At 39.4% G+C, this 18,592-nt stretch overlaps 1 protein-coding gene across 2 annotated transcripts; it reads right to left on the reverse strand.

Annotated features, from left to right (window-relative positions):
- Positions 1 to 502: 502 nt before the first annotated feature.
- Positions 503 to 17,880, reverse strand: col9a1b (collagen, type IX, alpha 1b). Of its 2 annotated transcripts, XM_034201937.1 has the most exons (39): positions 17,873 to 17,880; positions 17,485 to 17,514; positions 17,280 to 17,353; positions 16,255 to 16,341; positions 15,740 to 15,872; positions 15,084 to 15,480; positions 13,575 to 13,658; positions 12,905 to 12,925; positions 12,461 to 12,514; positions 12,313 to 12,348; positions 12,167 to 12,229; positions 11,114 to 11,167; positions 10,704 to 10,739; positions 10,547 to 10,570; positions 10,390 to 10,443; positions 9,953 to 10,006; positions 9,746 to 9,778; positions 9,601 to 9,657; positions 9,452 to 9,505; positions 8,193 to 8,246; positions 8,027 to 8,080; positions 7,867 to 7,920; positions 7,733 to 7,786; positions 7,577 to 7,630; positions 7,443 to 7,496; positions 7,272 to 7,325; positions 6,142 to 6,186; positions 5,988 to 6,041; positions 5,844 to 5,897; positions 5,393 to 5,446; positions 4,758 to 4,829; positions 4,542 to 4,577; positions 4,412 to 4,456; positions 4,285 to 4,317; positions 4,036 to 4,182; positions 3,389 to 3,443; positions 2,283 to 2,471; positions 2,090 to 2,167; positions 503 to 1,551 (listed from the first exon to the last, which is right to left on the reverse strand). In XM_034201937.1, exons 2-39 carry the CDS (start codon positions 17,499 to 17,501, stop codon positions 1,361 to 1,363), a joined length of 2,763 nt encoding a protein of 920 aa, XP_034057828.1. In that variant the 5' UTR covers positions 17,502 to 17,514; positions 17,873 to 17,880; the 3' UTR covers positions 503 to 1,360. The 2 variants fall into 2 exon arrangements, with proteins under 2 accessions (XP_034057828.1, XP_034057829.1); XM_034201938.1 differs by lacking the exons at positions 12,905 to 12,925; positions 13,575 to 13,658; positions 15,084 to 15,480; ... (3 more) ...; positions 17,485 to 17,514; positions 17,873 to 17,880 and adding an exon at positions 12,983 to 13,176.
- Between the last annotated feature and the right edge of the window lie 712 nt (positions 17,881 to 18,592).

Here is an 18,592-nt window from a genome sequence, read left to right on the forward strand (position 1 = left end):
AGGTTTTTATATAGATGGATCAGGACAAAAAGAGAGGGAATCCTTTTTCCTGAAATGTTCTGAATCTCTTAACACAGATGGGACACAATTATGTATTAAATAAATGAAAAAGTGGATTTTGCATAATAGGTGGCCTTTAAGTTCATCATTATATAATGAGGAAAAACGTACAACCCAGGTTTCTTCGTCCAAGCATTAACTGTGATTTTTGGCATATCCACTATAAACATTAAAATTAAGATGCAAGGATAAGATTGAAAGCTTTTTTGATAAGAAAAGTAATTAGATATGAAAATGGCTTTTGACAAAACAATCTCACCTTGATGTCCATAGCTGTTCTGATCTTTTCATCTCATCACATGGCAGCAGATGAGGTGTTCACTTTTGTCATGGAAATTTAGATAAAGAGAGATCCCACAAAGGGCCCACAAACAAGGGACATTTGAGCATTTACATTTCTAGAAATTGGCAAACTCCATAAGATGATGTAGATGACGGGATGTGATCTAAAACTCCAGTATTTTTATTTTAAGTTTTGGAAAAAACAATAGAGAACATCGATTTTGCATTTCCTTGGATTTATCACAACACGTTATATCATCACAAAAGGATACCAGTATACAGAATAAATTAAACACTTCATGTGTTGTCTTCTTTATTTGTAACATTAATGAGGTTCTGCCTCATCCCTAAAATATATTTCCATATATGCATGACTGCACACATCAAGTTGTTTTGTAGGAAATATAATGAACCACAATTCAAACATTATTTTTTTTACAGATTTACAACATTTTCAACAAAGTGAAGTCAGTGTGACTTGATGACATTTTTATCCTCTCTCCTTTTTATTTTTAACAAGGGGGCTGAAGACAGTCAGACAGGTAGACATTATATTTAAAAAGGGGTTTCATCAAGTGTATCTTTGGCACATTAGCATATACAGAACTACATGTTGAAAAGGCACTTAAAGCAAACAAGCTGTGGGTGGTTGTTTGAAGTGTTCTGTGAAAGTGGAGGGGCTGTTATTTAAGAGAACTGTGAAACAATTACAAAGAGGCACAAGGAGAGCCGGATAAATAAACAGTTCTAGTCATTTCATATCTTCTCAGAAAAGAACACTTTCCTGAAAATACACCAGCACAAGCTGTTATTGCGGCACATAAAAAACAATTATTGAAAGGTTTTTATGAAGAGGCTGGCTCATTGTGATGGAGATGCCACAATACATGCTCACAAACTAGAGGTTAAGTGATGGAAGGCACCACAAAACCGCAGGCCCTGGGAAGAACGTGTGAAAAATGTTGTGTGCTCAGGAGAGCTGATCCATCAGTCTTTCTGTCTCTGCCACAGTGGCTCTTTAGTTTCCTGCGGGGCCCTTCACATCCACAAGCTGGGCTCCTGGCTGGAGGTTGCAGGATGACGGGTCGCAGTAACCGTTAGGACCGGCTGACCCGGGAGGCCCAGGAACGCCGGGCTGTCCGTGGATCCCAGGAGGTCCTCTTTGCCCGTCCCGACCGTCCTGACCGTAGCCAGGTTTGCCAGGCTCACCTGTGGACGCAAACATAATTTTAAGGTCAGGTTCCCACAGTCAAAGGCCCCCATATTCTATGGAAGCCCATAGGGGACTTTTCTTTCTATTTCTATTCAAATTGAATTTGAGAATAATAAATCATTTAGGAATAGCATTGTAACTTGTTCCCATATGTATGCTTTTTTTGAGTAAATGCAAAAATCCAAATCTTATTTATGAATTCCTTCGCATACTCCTATGGCTGTTCTTGGACAATATTACATTCTAAATAAATAAAGCTCTTTGATATTATATTTTAAAACTCTACTATACTGTGCAACTGTTAATTTAAATGTCTCAACTACGTAACGTAAACAATGTAATCCAATTTTGCATTTATGCAAATCCCCTATGGGCTTCCATGATATACATTCTCAGAGTTTGTGGTTGTCATTTCCTGTTGTTAACACCACCTTTAAGACATCTGAACTTAAGTCGATAAGGGGGACAAATTGACCTTCAGAAATGATATTGTCGTATATAGCTTTAACATCTTAAAGGCCAAGCTGTACTCACCAGGGAGTCCGGAAGCTCCTGGCTGACCTTTAGGTCCTCGAGCAGTGGGCCCTCTGGAGCCTCTGTCTCCCAGTTCACCTGTAACACACATTTTGTTATAAAGATATCTGTATACAAACATGTCATAATGTTATGTAATGTATAAGTCTCTGGCTTCATCCTGAACTGTAACACCTGCCAATTCATTCTTTACCTTTGGGTCCTTTAACTCCAAGCATTCCTTGTGGCCCTTTGAGTCCTGGAAGGCCTCTTGTTCCGCCCTGTCCTGGGAATCCATTGTCTCCTTGAGAGCCAGGGGCCCCTGGAGGACCAGGTTTTCCAGGTAAACCAACTGCGCCCGACTCTGGCCTTCTTAAACTAGCCGCTAACTGTGCCAGCTGTTCTGTGGGAGCAAAACAGAAAGAAGATGATGAACCTGATGAACTTTAATAAATTGAATATAATTGAACAGATGCATAACTGGCAGCAAGACAGTAAATGTTTCTCAACAGCTGAAGCTGACTGTTATCGAGAGACTTTTTAATACACAACACCTTGTTATGAGTCGTGAGGTAGCTCATTTTTGAAAGCCCCAGAGCCCCCGTGTAAAAGAGATGGTCCAACAGCTCCTGTACCTGGAGCTGAGTGAAGCAGAGCAAGGAGAAACCGTGGTCACGATATCCCTCGAGCTCCTGCTGTTTTTCAACTTTTTCTATAGAGCCTCGGTAAATCGAGCAGAAAGGATGTAAGACTCTTTATTGCAGGCAATCAGTAACAGGAAATGTGCACTCATGGTGCAAAGGATCTAATATTAATCTCCTGTGGCTCCTGCAGCATGCTATTCTGCACTCCAGATTCCAGTTTTCCGGCTCCTGATGAAAATTCATGCAGCCGCTGTTTGACTGCTCCTTTTTTTTTTAAAAGATATATCTTTTCCAGGCAGACTCTTTGCATGGAGCGGTGGAGAGCAGGTCTGCTGGAGGTGAAATTAATTTTTCAGCACTTGGGGGTATAAAACAATCATGAGTGTAGGAGATGAGTTGGTGAGACGCAGGAGCTTTAGAATGAAGAGGACAGAGGTTGTGACTTCAGAGAAACATTTCCTATCAAATAGACAAAGACTGAAGCTTATTTCATGTTTTGGTTATTAGGTCGTCCCTTTTTTTAACTCAAGAGTATTCAGCAGCCGCCCAGATCAATGACACCACGGAGGGGCGGCTCCTTGTGTGGTTGTGTAATGAGGCATTCTGGGAAAGATTAAAGTCATGAAATGAGGCACGAGAGACTGATGAATGGGTTCAAAGGCCTATCAGTTCTTACCTTGCATGACGCGCATGCAAACTTGTTTGATGTGCTGATCGCTCGGCTCTTTACCCTGAAAGGAAAAGGATGATTTAACAGATTTCATAACAGTAGATAAAACATTCATGACAAGACTACATGCCCCTGTTTGTACTGACTTGGTCTTCTATTCCTGGAGAACATTTTACCATTCTTTGGCTTATAAAAGCTGTTAAAGCATCCTGTGTGTGTAGTTTATATATCCCCTGCTGATGCTCAATATTCAGCTTTTGTGGTTACATTTTCTTTTGCACAATTTGAAATTAGAAGAACGACATCAGAGTATAAAGATAACATATGCAGGTGGAAGTCCTCAGCCCAGAGGGACTTATTAATGGCTTCCACCTTTTCTTTGCTTTGCTTTTTTATGTTCAGAATGGATAAATACTCCCAAAAAACTAGTACCTCGTAAAATAAATTAGATGACAGTGTGGTAATGGGGGTACCTGTAAATTAGACTGAAACCTCTGAAGCTCTTTGAAATTCAAACACTGTTTCCATGAGAAGATTAAATAATTGTATTTGTAAGTCTTCATGTTAAAGCACAACTTGGTTCTGTCACACTGCTTCAAAGACTTTGTAAGAATCCTTGTAAACATTTCTAAAAAAGGTTTTCTTTGATTTACCGCAGGACCCTGGGACCCTCTCACTCCAGGGGGGCCCCTGTTCCCCTGCATGCCCCTCGGTCCAGGTGTGCCAGCCGGCCCATCGATGCCAGGCTGTCCTCTGCTTCCCTCTGGTCCTCTTTTGCCAGCATCGCCTATGTTACCGGTCTGAACAGAGATAAAACATTAGACCAGGAAATGTTTACAAACTGCAGCACTTCCTCAATCATCAGGAACATACTGATATATATATAATCATTCTGAACTCACCTCTCCTTTAGCTCCACCTTCTCCACCCTCACCCTTGGAGGAAACACAAAAGGACAATTGTACTCCGGTGAGAATCTCTTCTGAACAGCATTGTTGAATAATGAATAATGTTGGTGTCACAACTTACGAGCTCCCCTTTGTCTCCAGGGTTTCCCTCATCACCTTGTGTTCCCTATAAAAACACAGTCTGTCAATGATTCATTTAAACACAGCATTGCCATTAAGATTTATTAAGATTTAATATGAGGATATCACACCTGATCTCCTTTGGATCCTAGATCTCCACGTTCTCCCTGGAACAAGCAAAACAAACGTGTTAACTAGCTAAATGATCATCGTCACACAGAGCGATATATATTCTACTTGTACACACTAGAGGGAGCTGATCAGCTGTTTTTTGCTGAGCGTTAATCACGCTGTTACTGTTTCAGACAATTGTCCTCAAGCTGAAAAGGTCAGAGCAGTTTTCTTACCCTCTCTCCCTTCACTCCGGGAAGGCCGTGAGGACCAGGAAGACCAGGGAGGCCGGGGTCACCTTGGGATCCCTATAACAAACAAAAAAATAAACAATGAAAATATATAATAGAATAGCGCTGATATCTTCAAATCAGAGTTATATAACCTATGTTACCAGCAGCATCTAAAAGCCAAAAACAATGCCTCAGTGTTTGTAGCTGTTTCAAGCATAACACCTGTTCACTGGCAGGAATGGCTCAATTATAAATGGTAATTGTAAAATATCTCATTGCTACTTATGCTCTCATCTGTCACTGTGTGCCAGTCCCTCTCTGATCACTGAGAGACTGTCAGAGGAATGCCAGGAGAACAGAGGGCTCTTTCAGCCCGCTGCTTACTACTCTCCCCTTACTGTGAAAATAGACCTCATGTGAGATCCAGCCTCGGCCTATTCTCTGAGACATTCCAGGGAAACAACAGCCAGGACTTCAGGCTTCCCTCCTTTCAGCTTCTTTCATTCATAGAATTAAATGTGCCTGTTCACTGGCTGCCGGGGAATTCATGAGGACAGTTTCTTTTCAAAATAGGGGCATGAAATTAAGAGATTTAATCGGGTAAAATCCAACTTTGGTCTCTTTTGTTTATAGCTTACCCTGCCACCTGGCTTGCCCGATGAACCTAGTGGGCCTTGCACACCTACAGCTCCCTGTGGGAAAGAAGAGAACATTATAAGAAAGTAATAGTTGAAATGAACATATGGACAAAATAAAGACAAAGAAATTCAGGGTTATTATTGTCAATTATAACAGGAACTAGAATAGACATTGGCAGTGAAATATATTGTCGTAAACTGAAACTAAATGTAAAAACATGTCCAAGAAAACCCAAAAACGTATTAAGATAAAACAAAAAAGGTTTCAATTGTTTGGCTATATCACTATTGGAAGCTTGATTTCCATCAATTCTCCTGACATTAAAACAAATAAATTATACTTTGATGAAATTGAAATGAAATTAAGTTATAAAGTCAAAACTAAAATTAACTTTAAAGACGTTTAAAACTATTATAAGCTTGTAGAAATCCAAGCAGCAAAAGTACTCACAGGTTCTCCAATAGGCCCAATAGGTCCAAGCCCCCCCTGTGTTCCGCGCTCACCCTGAGGAGTGACAGGAACATGACTCAGTGACAGGACAGAGGTGACAAAAATCTCCACAGTGTTTCAGCATGTGCGGCCCATCATACTCACAGCTTTGCCAGCAGGTCCCATTATTCCTGTGAAGCCTGACTGACCCGCGTCTCCCTGTGAAGAAACAACCAACGTTTTTTTTAAATGTGCACAATTTCATAACAACTAAAATAATACAAGAAACAAAGGATAATGTTTTATAAATGCAAACAACCTTAGAGCCACTCAAGCCTTTTGGTCCAGAGGAACCAGGCAAACCCTAAAAACAGAAAACACTGCATCAGAAACAACAACAACAATTGATTACAACAAAGGATGAATCATTGGGAGAAACACTGGAGCAGAAAGAAAGCTTAGTGGATACAAAACACATTTGGTTTGAGCTTTTGACCCGAATAAACTTAGGCAATCTGGATATACAAATTGGCTGATTACTTGTATGCCTAGGAAATCTTTCTTGATTCTGCAAAAGGCGAGCTGCTCAACTGATTCTCATTAGGGCCTTTTATTAGTCTAATCACAGATTAGTGGGCTCAAGAAACTTTGCTTTCACTTTTCAGCTGCGGGAAGCCAGAGAATACGGTCTAACAGCTGAGCCTGCTGTCTTTGAAATATCACAGAGGGTGGGAATCAATAGTATTTGTATGAAATGTCTAACCACATAAACTGTTATATATATATTATACAATACAATGGTAAGAAAGGGTAACACTTCCTTTGATGTCCATGTCTTTAATGCATAGACATAGGGATAAAATAGTGTTTATCTTTTTACATAATGTGTTTTTATTTGTAATATGTTACAATGAATAATAAGGTATAGAACTGGCATGAGAAAATGTACTTCCCCACCCCTTTAAATATTATCATTTATATTAGCTTTAGTCTACATTGTGTGTGTTGTTCTTGCACAGATTTATTTATGTTTTTTCACTTTACTAAAAGCAAACAATGCATTTTAATGCATTAAAAAAACATTATAGTATATTACATACAGTACTATGGGAATTGTAATACACTATTATACTCGCAAAACGTGTCATTTAGAGACCAGCAATGTTGTAGTAGTAGTAGTGTAGTATTATGAAAGTTAGCCTTACATTATTTTATATAATCTATTATAATGAATTATAATTATTGTTATAAATAATTATGTATAGAAAACATTGCTATAAAACGGACACGGGTGTCAGAGAAAGTGTAGCTTTTTACTGCAGTACAGTTGTGGAGATGAGGTTTGTTCTGCAGCATGCCTCAGCTATGGTGCTTTAAACGGCTCCTGGTGAGTTTACTCAGGTGCATCTAATCAGAGTCAGTCAGTGTGGGGTCAAAGGTCATACTCACAGGAAGCCCCTGAAGTCCAACCTCTCCAGGAACGCCTGACTTCCCAATGAGTCCCTGCAGAGACAGACAGAAAGAATGAAGCTCATACTGCTCCTCGGATTGATAGAAATACAGTTTTTTCTTTATAAACTGTTACATTATTACTAGTTTTATAAATAATTGAGGCTTCACCTTTCCTCCAGGCATCCCAGGAATACCCTCACGGCCGTCCACACCGGGCAAGCCCTAGTAATAAAAAGAACAATGTTAAATTATCGTTTTGGAGGCAATGTATGGAGCATATTAACCTTATCGATCACACTTACACCATCTCCCTTTGGACCAGGAACACCTGTGATTCCTCTCAGCCCCAGAACACCCTGAAAAACAAAGCAAAAGTTTTTTTTTAAAAACTGTATAAACAAATGGCAGCGTTCATTGTCAAAATAAAAAAATATTCATGTTTTAATGCGTTTACTTACAGTTTCTCCTTTAGGCCCAAGCTCGCCCATCACACCTCTCTGGCCTCGATCCCCCTGAAATGCATTACATCATATCATGTGGGCCACATTTGCTGTAAAAGTTAAAAAGCATTTGTATTGTGGGACAAACTTACAGTTGCCCCCCCAACACCCTGGGGACCTGGATCTCCACCAAGACCCCGAGCTCCCTGCAAGAAAACAATATCCACAGTTAAAAACATGTTTGAAGAATAAACATTGTAAAGGCAACAGTTCATGGATTTTTATGAACTTAAATATCATAGAAACACTTACCAGCTCTCCCTTGTGGCCCATCATTCCCATGGCCCCACGAATTCCCTGGGGACCCTGAAACACAACCAACAGGTGCCTTCATGAGCAGAAGAAAACACATAGGAAACTACAAATATTTGTACTATAACTTTATATATTTATCTAATTGAATAATGCGATATCTTACCGCTGGTCCTTGTGATCCGAGCTCCCCTGATCCACCCTGGTCTCCTTCCTCACCCTGTGTCGACGAAAGATACAGACCATTAGGATAAAAGCATTGTAAAGTCAATCAGATGAAACAGTAAACAGCATATTCAAATAGAGGCTGCTCCTATCCACTTTGTGTTAATTAGAAAAGCAGGCAGCCTTTCTGAAATGTGTGTAATGGTTACTTTTTAATGGACTGTGAGTGGGGCAAAGCAAACAAATTACTGTTCTCCTGCTTTGCAAATTACAAATACTTTATAAGCTAACTGGTACACCGTGGTAACCCTAAGTAAAGAGATGAAAAACAACGCATAACTGAAAATAAATATTACACAACAAGCAGAAATGAACACAATGAAACGTCAACATCTGTTTACAACATGAAAATAAACATATTCCTTATTCTGTTAAACAAACTCTTAATATCTATGTAATCTCCAATCATTGAAAGAAATGTCTTCAATTTCTGGTGTTCTATTTTTATTGTTAACTATTTGTTATGCTATTGTTATAGGTTATATAGAATTAATGTATTGTTTCTGTTTATTTCTAATATAAAAGGAAGTACTCTGTATGTCACTAGGTCACAATCTGCCATCGTTCAGACACTTACTAACTTTATATTTGAATATTCTTTCCCAATATATTTAAATGATACACGTTCATCCCCTGCACACCATCTGGTATTCTTTGTTAGCGGTAAACATCTTTATGTGTGGGGATTTGTGAGTGAGAAACAGGCAGAAGGCATGCAGCTCTCAGTGAGGAGAAGCAGACTGACATTAAATCATAAGCTGCATGGGGTGATAAAGAGAGATAGGCCCAGACTGATTTCCATTTATATAGTGCATAGACACATTACAGGGAGAGGCTAGTTTGTGCTTGAACATCATTTCAGATAAATCATTCTCCATGCATTACAAGGAGTCAGACGCATTACACACAAGCATGTATCACTTCCTCATGGAATAGAGCAGCACAAATAATACTTGTCTCCAAGGCGAATATCCCTTTTTCGCATTCAAGTCGTGCATAATTTTGTTTTGATGTGGAATGTTGTGACATGTGTGACAGTTGTGGAGGCAAAATCATATTTTTATGGAACCATTCATGCAGTTTTATGAGAGGATAAATTCACTTTTGATGTTGTTGATGTTTAAAACATGTTATATGACTTTAAATACTTGGCTTTTGGTTTAAAAACAAGGATTTCTCCCTAGATGAATCATATTTTACCTTGTGCCCTTGTTTCCCAGGTTCTCCTGATTCGCCTTTTACACCTTTGTGGCCCTTGAAAAATACAGACAATCAAAGCAGCGCAAGTTAAAAACACAATATTGGGACAGAATCGTCATGTGACAAGACATATTCACTCTGCTACTCACCTTCATGCCAGGAAGGCCTGGGTGTCCAGAGGTCCCAGGAGGGCAAGAGTCTGGACACTAAACAACAACATAAGTCAGAAAATGTAGCTGATAATCTAAATTTAAAAAGAAAATGTCATTTATAATCTTCAGAAAAAAGCTTTACCAGGTCAGCACTGCCTTGCATTCCAGCTGCACCCTGAAATTGAGGGGAAAATACAGGTTTAAAATGTATTCATCAAAATCATGAAGGAGATGGTGAATCACGAGAGTGGGATGCCCTTAGGCCAAATTCATTACGTTTCTGCCTCACGCTTCTTCCCTTGTGAAATATTAAGTGAAATGTAATCATATCGAGATCTATGTCACTTACTCTGGCCCCTGTAGGTCCATGAGGTCCCTGTGGCCCTCTCACACCTATGGACCCCTGTGGAAAGACAAAAATAAGATGTGTCAAAGACTGTACAGAGAGAATAAATGCACTGGGCTCTCAATTTAGGAGATCTAGCACAGACTGCACTTTTAATGTGAATTATACACAACGGCAGGTATCATTTCAGGGATGGCAAAAGTAACAATAAGCCTACTATAAAAGCCATAATGTATGTATGTGTTGCACAAATGTATAATACTACATTCGATATTTCTCACTTCTGCTTGGACTGACTTTCGTTTATTTTTGTTTTAGGGGCCAACACATCTGATTTGTTGTTGACCAATAGAATAACACCACCTCTGTGCTCAGTATGATTTGATGTTTCTAGCCTCAAATTTAAAACAGTTATAGTCCATTGCTTGGTCAATACTCACAAGTGGTCCAACTTTTCCCAGTTCACCCAAAAGTCCTCCAGGCCCAGGTGGTCCCTGTACAAATTCAAACACAGGACTTTAGTATTGACCATTTTCTATAGCTCAGAAAATCAATATAAACTGTGGAGTTGATTGTGTATTTTAAAAAATGACTTACGGGGGGTCCATCTGGCCCAACACCCTAAAGAGAGACACACAGTTTGAATAAGGGTGATATACAGTATATACTGTAATTTGATGGGAATAAAAGCTAACAATAAAATAAAGACATCTTATCCTTGGACTGACAGGTGTAGAGAGGATATGCTACTCACAGTGGCTCCACGAGGTCCAGATTTTCCAGGTTCACCCTTAAGAACGAAGATAAATACATAAGATACACACATAGGTGATGAAACAAATACTGAAATACTGTGTTATTCAGGTAAAATTGAGCTGTGTGAACCTGCAGACGGTCTGAGTTAACATTCCTGCAGATCATCACATGACTGCGCCGGGCACACTTGACCCAGCAATGTTTAGCTTTAATGAGGAGTGATGTTGGGGGCTTTCGTTCCCCACGGAGATTACACAGAACACTTGCAGGATTAAGTATCATTTGTCATGAGGGATTGGTTTATGCACTGCGGCGCCCGCTGCCATGCCAAAAAGACCGGACAGCAGCTTGGCACCGTTTCACTGACAGTCTCTGAAGCAGGGAAGCAAAGGCTCATTAGTCACTCACTTTCTGTCCGAAGGGACCATCGGGCCCTGCATCTCCAATAGGGCCGGTCAAACCCTGTAGAGGAGAGAAAGCATGCTTAACGAATACATCATAACAAACAGAAAAGCACATCAACGCCTATATGTTCTCATTATAATCAAAAATGATGCATCAGGAAATCCTTTTACCCCAATCTCTGTAAAAAATGTCTCTCGTGAATCTATGTATTACATCATCAAAACATAATCATACTCCAGTGGGAGGAGTCCTAACTGGACTATACCCCCCCCTCCTCTATATATATATAAACACTGCACTGCAGCTCCACGTTCACGAATCAAAGCTCTGTTTTGGAGCACATCATGACGTACACCAGAGCGAGTGCGACTTCACAGACACACAGAAAGTTAGCAGCAGGGCAGAGGGCAAAACTCTCAGACTGCAAACCAAGCACAGAGAGCAACATTCCACAGGCCCATTTCAAACAAGCCCACTGAAAGAAAATCATTCCACACTGTTTTGAGGATTCTCGACAGGAGATACCAGCAGCGGCCAGCCTACAAAGCTGCTATTGTTCTCAGAACCCTGGTGCATGTACCCAGGTTGGCAATGAATCATAATGCACAACAGAAATACATGGATTGTACATTCTGAAACTCAATCTAAGCCTTTAAGTTGATGTAAATCCACCAATAGTTAATATTTGTCAGTCTATCATCAGCACCAGTGTTATGATTGGATGTTTTCCTAACCCTCCTTTAAACTCTGGGGAGCAAAGTTAATTACACTCTGGACCTGGTTTACCCTGCTACAAAGGACATTTGATTTGTTCATCCTGTTTAATAAATTCTTCGCATTTTTTGCACACCTTTCCCCAACACCCTAAATGTGATATTTAATTGGTCATCTAAAACACTAATAAGTGTCAACATTATATAATAATGAGATGAATCCTCACACTTTGTAGTTCCACCCACTTTGCAGCCTTATGGATTGCATGTTGACCTCATTGTGTCAAATAGGATAGATGTATAAAATATGTATTTATGTATAAAAAGTGTATTAAATACTCACATCATTTCCAGGAAGTCCAGGTAATCCTGTAGAGCCGGGTTTACCTGAATCTCCATCAGGTCCCTGAAAACAAAGGTTCCACATACGCACACGTTAGTGAAAAGCAATGCTTCATTTTAATTGTATTTATTAAACGTTATAATTACATGAAGTCCCTCTCCGCCATCGTCTCCCCTTTCCCCCTGAAACAAAAGGGAGTCAATGCTTTAAGGTGAGCAAATAGTCAGCTGTTCGCATATTATTTTGCACATGATAGGAACAATGTAACAATGTAACAGAACTGAGAGCACTTACAGAAATGCCATCAATTCCCGGTACACCTGCAGGCCCAGAAGGTCCTTGGCTCCTCTGAACAAAATAATAAAAATATGATATAATGACAAAACATCAGCTTTAAATAATGAATACTATTGCATGTTGCCATTTGACTGACATACTGCTACACAGACAATGAAAAAATGAGAACAGGTGCATTTCATTTTTGTATATTACTAGAAGAGAAGCCTGTTTGGTACATACAAAATAGCTATAGAATGTATTTCTCATGCACAAATCACCAGGTTTATGTAGCATTTCGCAAAAGAAAAAGCTTAAGAAAGATACTCCAGACAATAGTCGCATCCCTGACTTTTCTCCATGCTAGATGTACAATACATTTGTTAGATAAAACACTCTTAGCATGTCGCCAGTGTTGCAGGTAAAAACATATCTTGTTATTCGGCACCAGGAGACATTTACCTGCACCTCGGTCCCAACCGTCTATAGAGAAAATAGAGAAAGAGAAAGTAGGAGAGAAGGAAACATAATAAGTCTTACTTGAGCGGAGCAGATAAGGACAAGCTGGAGAAGCAGAACCAAAAGTGGCCCTCTAACGCTGGAGGCCTGAGCCATGATCTCCCGATGGACAGGAAAGGTAAAAGTTGTAATCCTTTCTCTGGGTTTGGTTGGGTTGAAGAAGCCCCCGACAAAACAACCCAACTGAATCCGCTTCAGCTATCTAGACAGTCCGAGGTCCCATAGCCATCAGAGGCTCATGTATATTCATGTCATGTTTGGTTACAGAAAGGTAGGGGAGGAGCCTCGGCGCAGACACCACCAATAGGCAGGGTCAGCGGGTCATTTAACCTAATGTATGCTATGGATTTTATTATAAATTAAAATTATCACTGTAATGATAAATATTGTGTATTGAGACAATTGGAATATAATTTTAAGTCACAAATATACAGCATGAATCAAAAATGTGGTTTTATGCACACACTTTCAATGCGGCTTGATTTAAAATTCCCCTGCATTAAATTAAAACGTATTAAGCTAAAACAATACTCAACGTCTATAACTGGTAGTTTGAAACCTCAAAATACGAATTCAGATTGTTATTATGTACTTTATTTTTAAATCTTCTTACCGATGTCCTAGCTGGGAGGTCATAACAAGGCTCTGTCCGGGTTCGCGTCAAGTCGCAGTGAATCAGCATTGACTGGAGTTCAAACTGTATAAACACATGAACATGGAAATAATGCATAAGCACAATGACATCCTTAGGACTAGTTCTAAACCCTAATACCGGAAGAGGTATATCGTCCTAAAAGCAAGAGGCTGTTTTCATTAACAACTTTGCCACTACTCTGGATTTCCTGCAGCATATAGGCTACGATACAATTCAGACAGCAGGGTGTGCACAATACATAGCCTATGTTAAAGGGCTCATTATGGATTCATTAAAACACGCTTCAAACACCGGGAGTAATATGAATTATTGGTAAACATTCATTTCATATGTATTAGGATGCTTCTGTGCTTAATTGTGCACACGCATCCGAATATTCGGAACACTTGCACGTGCGCTGCACGGTGTGGTATTACAGGATTGGTTAGCCTGTGCAGAGCTAGTATTCTTCGCCAGAAGCTGCAACAAGTTCCGAATATTTGTCAGTGAAGCTTGAATAGAGACACAGCAGACTTCAACTGCTGACCATTGTCAGAGACATACGAAACAGCAGGGTGAGAAAACACAAGGATTCCTAAACGTTTGCAGGTCAACCTAAAATGACTAAATGAGGACTGTGGCGCACAAGATGATCAATGAAGTTAAGTGAAACAATACAAACACAAATAGAGCAATCTTTCTGAATAAGTTAAGAAGATTTGCCAAGAAAAATAAATGAATTCAATTCTAACAATTCATCATTTTGTTATGAGCTCATTCTACACTTTTCATGTAGCCTAAACCTAAAGTAAAACAAATGTGCAGGGTTAGGGTCACGTTTCACGATATGATCAATTACATTTTATAAAAATAATGTATGGCTTAATTTGTAATGTGGACTCTTGGAAGATTAACTAATGACCTAAAATACATCACAAATAAATATTTAAATCAAATAATGTTGTTTACAAGTACTCCTACGTTAGAATAGTGCTTGAGAAACGTGATTCATTTCCACCAGTGCCCCCTCTTCTCAGCTCAATGAGGAAGTGCTGTGATGTGGCTCTGAAAGTGAACATTACTGTATACTGTGAAAGTGTCAATAAATAACACTTAGGTAATAATGTAAAATGTTTAATGATTCTGAGCAATCAATCCATCCATACAGACTGAATGAGCTAAATGCATAGGAAGCTTTCTTCTCCTTTATAATTCACAAATTAGGCAAACCAATCAAATATGCCATAAGGTAAGATGAGTGTATGTGATCAAAATACCACATTTGGGCTTTTACAGAAAAACGTTTATTTTCCAATAGCTGGCAACTGTCCCCCTACTGGCTGACTGATCCATGTCCTTGTGGAAAGCCCTGGGCCAAAAAAAACGTGTTAAGGGCCACCAAACTCCTAGGGCCAACCCGATTCTTAAATGTCATAAATGCACATGTCTTCCTTCAGACGCAACATCTGTAGGATATAATAGACGTACCGGTACTGCCAGCACAGGGTTGTCCTTGAGCTTTCCTATCAACGTGAAGCCATCCAGGCTGACTTTGTTTCGGGCTGGTATATTCTGAGAACCGATCATGGCACAGTCCACGAACAGTGTTACAGAGCGCCTGTTCACGTGCAGCACCACTTTGTGCCACTGGTCGTTGAAAAGAGTAGGCAGGGGGCCGAACACAAGAGTCTGCCTCCCGGTGTCCAGTGCAGTGAAGGTGAACTCCAGAGACTGAGACTGCCCGTTGAGTCTGACGGCCAGCTGCTCCATGCCATTCACATCCTGCATTTGCCAGATATTCCAATTTGTATTGATGGTGCTGCCACTCATGCGCAGCACGGCCACAAATGCAAACTCCTCAGGTAGACCCAAGGGGTAAGCTGATCTGAAATACAAAGGAAACTGTGTCTGTACTGGACATATATTGTGTATCAACGACTATTTTCCTGTTGATAATGGTCAAATCATATATATTGATCATATACAATGTCATGTTTCTGTTTTTTAAGAAGTATAACTGATGGTGCAGATAAGGTCAAGCTCTGATGTTCAGGACCATGGACAGGGTAAATGACGTATGACCAGCTCACCCACTAGGTGTCAGTATTCACTCATGCAACTCAATTGTACGCCATGCAGTTTACCTTGTGTTGATCCTGAAGTTGAATGCTGGGCCTATTTGATAAGCAGCATGCTGAGTAGATGTTCCAGTAACCTTTTTAACAGTGCCCCTTCTTGCCAGCTCAGCAATTTGGAACTGGGACATAATATAAAAGCCTAAGGGAACAACGACAAAAAGGTGGTTACATTCAAAATCATCTTAGAGGTCATGTTAGACCTTGGGTAGAGACTACTACAGGGTTAAGGACACACAAAAACATTTTAAATTTGTATTATGACTTTGAAGTATTTTTGTAATGATAATTCATGGACATGGGTTACTAACCAAGGGTCTTCTAACTATTATTTGTTCTTACCAAAAGCTATTAAAAATAATATACGGTTTCACAAACATAGAGCATCAGCATGAAAAGTGTACTTTTTCACAGCAGTATTTATATAGGAATACAAGTCTGTACAGTAGCTCTTTTTCTCATGTGGGCAGGGAAAATGTCAAACAAATAAGAAAGCAAACTGTGCTTAGTTTTGGTGAATCCACCTGGGAAGTGATCCTCCCCAACACTGATCTGAGGGCATATGGACTGCTGCTCCCTATGAATACCAACTTGAGATGAAAATCTCACAGCTGAAAGCAAAAAACAAAAAGCAGCCCGTTAGTAGTCGGAGAGAGAGAGAGAGAGAGAGAGAGAGAGAGAGAGAGAGAGAGAGAGAGAGAGAGAGAGAGAGAGAGAGAGAGAGAGAGAGAGAGAGAGAGAGAGAGAGACAGAGAGAGAGAGAGACAGAGAGACAGATAGAGACACAGAGACAGAGTGTGTGTGCGTGTGGTTGTGGGGGTGTGTGTGTGTGTATTGTGGAGAGGGAATAAAAGCTTAGTGTTTGGAAAGCTGCACCGCTGCCTTGAATAAATATTAGGCGATCTCTGGCTGTTTGTGGTTTCCTCTTTAACACTTACACTCTAAATGTGCCAGTTTTTGTACACATCTGGAGAGAAAGCTAAAGGTCTTTATCAAGGTTGACTTCACATCTAACAAAATGTGCACTTGCATGGTACCACAATTGTATTAAACATATACCACTGTTAACATGACATGTGTAGTGATACTGTGTTATTATACTTTGATACTTTGCTGTATTCACTTACATCATACTGTAGCACACTTGAAACTATATACAGCTACACAGCTTGACACCCTAACCCTGCAATGATGATGCTGCTACACAGAACCACACAGTATGCATGTCATAAAATATAGATAAGAGCAGCAGTGTTTATGGAGGAAAGACAATAAAGTGGAAACGAAGCAATGATTCATTAAATCATTTAACAAGCGGTTTATATGAATGAATTGAGTTTTTCAGCTATAAAATAGGTCTGGAACATGTAACAGATGTCCATATTTAACATGTATTGAAGAGAAAAATGCAGAAGTATGTAATGGCTGAAGAGATACTAATAATTATTACGCAAGTGAACACTTACTTTTGCAACAATGCACTGCATTGGTCATTTTGCAATAGTTTTTTTTTTTTTAAATAAAATATTTGTATTATTTGTGTACTTACTCTGAGAATGAAGTCCTGTGCAAAGGTATTGTGGGAACACATAGCAGCAGCACCATGAGTACAGAAGGATATTTCTGTAATGCAATCAGAAGAAAAAAGTAGACATGCATTTATTTGCATTGTGGCTTTCATTGTAGAATTAAAACTGCCAGACAGTGTTTGCAAATTACTCGGGTACAAGGTAGTTATTGAGTGGATTGTTTACCTTTTGACTCCATCCATTTCATAGCTTGATCTGGAAATAATAATACATTAAAAAAAACACCTGCCGCTGGATGTATCTTCAGATTGGCTTCCAGGAGAGAACCAGATCCTGACTAGTTGCCCCCTCAGCAGGAGTGAAAAACTGTCAGGTCACAGTGAGGGGTTGACTGTTGTCATTTATTTGGGGGAGTGAGTCAACAGTCTCCACAGTGTCAACTTTACATTCCAAAAGAGTTATCCTGCAACCAGGAGTATTTAATGTTCCTTCAAGGATACAGTCACATAATTGTACCCCATTTGTAGTTCTATTTCCATGATTGGGCACTATAATTAATGCCATGTAAGTTGCTGTGAAAAAGATAATGTTACCCTTGGGTGGCTTTACTTACCCAGCATTTTTGGTATCCACATTCTCTGTGATCTCTATGGAGATGAAGCATTCAGACAGCATTGTTTCCAGTGCAATCCATACTAATAATCTAGAGACGCTGACTAAGAAGCTATAAGAAGGTATTCCAGATGTGTTCGTACTGTCAGGCCCAGAGGCAGAAAAAAAAGTTCATCCTCAAGAAGAAGGAGGACTTGTATTTTCATTTTATTGATGATCTATGTAATTGCAATTGTGTGAAACAATAGCTTACAGCCTGTTAAATACATAAAACATCTTCTCGCATATTTGGAAAAACCTCCACTTTAGATGTTTGACAGCGTTATTGGCATATGCAAATAACTACAATGACAATTATACTGCTATTACTATTACTACTATACTACTACTACTACTACTACTACTACTACTACTACTACTACTACTACTACTACTACTACTACTACTACTTATTAAAAGTATTTTTATCGGACACAATTTACAGCCATCAAACACTGGACTACTCTTTCAATTGAATATAAAACCTGTATTGATTTTAACACATTTGATATTGAGCAACCGGTCATGCCAACGTTAATTACACTGTAATCTGAGTATTTCAATTGTAACTGTATTGTAATATTATATGTTGACTGTACTATGTATTATTGTATTGACCTGTACTTAAATCATGCTTTATAATTGTTTGTGTGATAGAGATTATGCAATGTTTTAGTGTGTG

Source organism: Gymnodraco acuticeps, unplaced genomic scaffold, assembly GCF_902827175.1.
Source record: "Gymnodraco acuticeps unplaced genomic scaffold, fGymAcu1.1, whole genome shotgun sequence".
In the NCBI taxonomy this organism is placed as follows: domain Eukaryota; kingdom Metazoa; phylum Chordata; class Actinopteri; order Perciformes; family Bathydraconidae; genus Gymnodraco; species Gymnodraco acuticeps.

Coding starts and splice junctions, on each gene's coding strand:
- col9a1b (XM_034201937.1), bottom strand. Junction 8,247..9,451: donor CTGGGAAACAAGGGCACAAG/GTAAAATATGAT, acceptor TCGTCGACACAG/GGTGAGGAAGGAGACCAGGG. Junction 7,921..8,026: donor TGGGCCACAAGGGAGAGCTG/GTAAGTGTTTCT, acceptor GTTTTCTTGCAG/GGAGCTCGGGGTCTTGGTGG.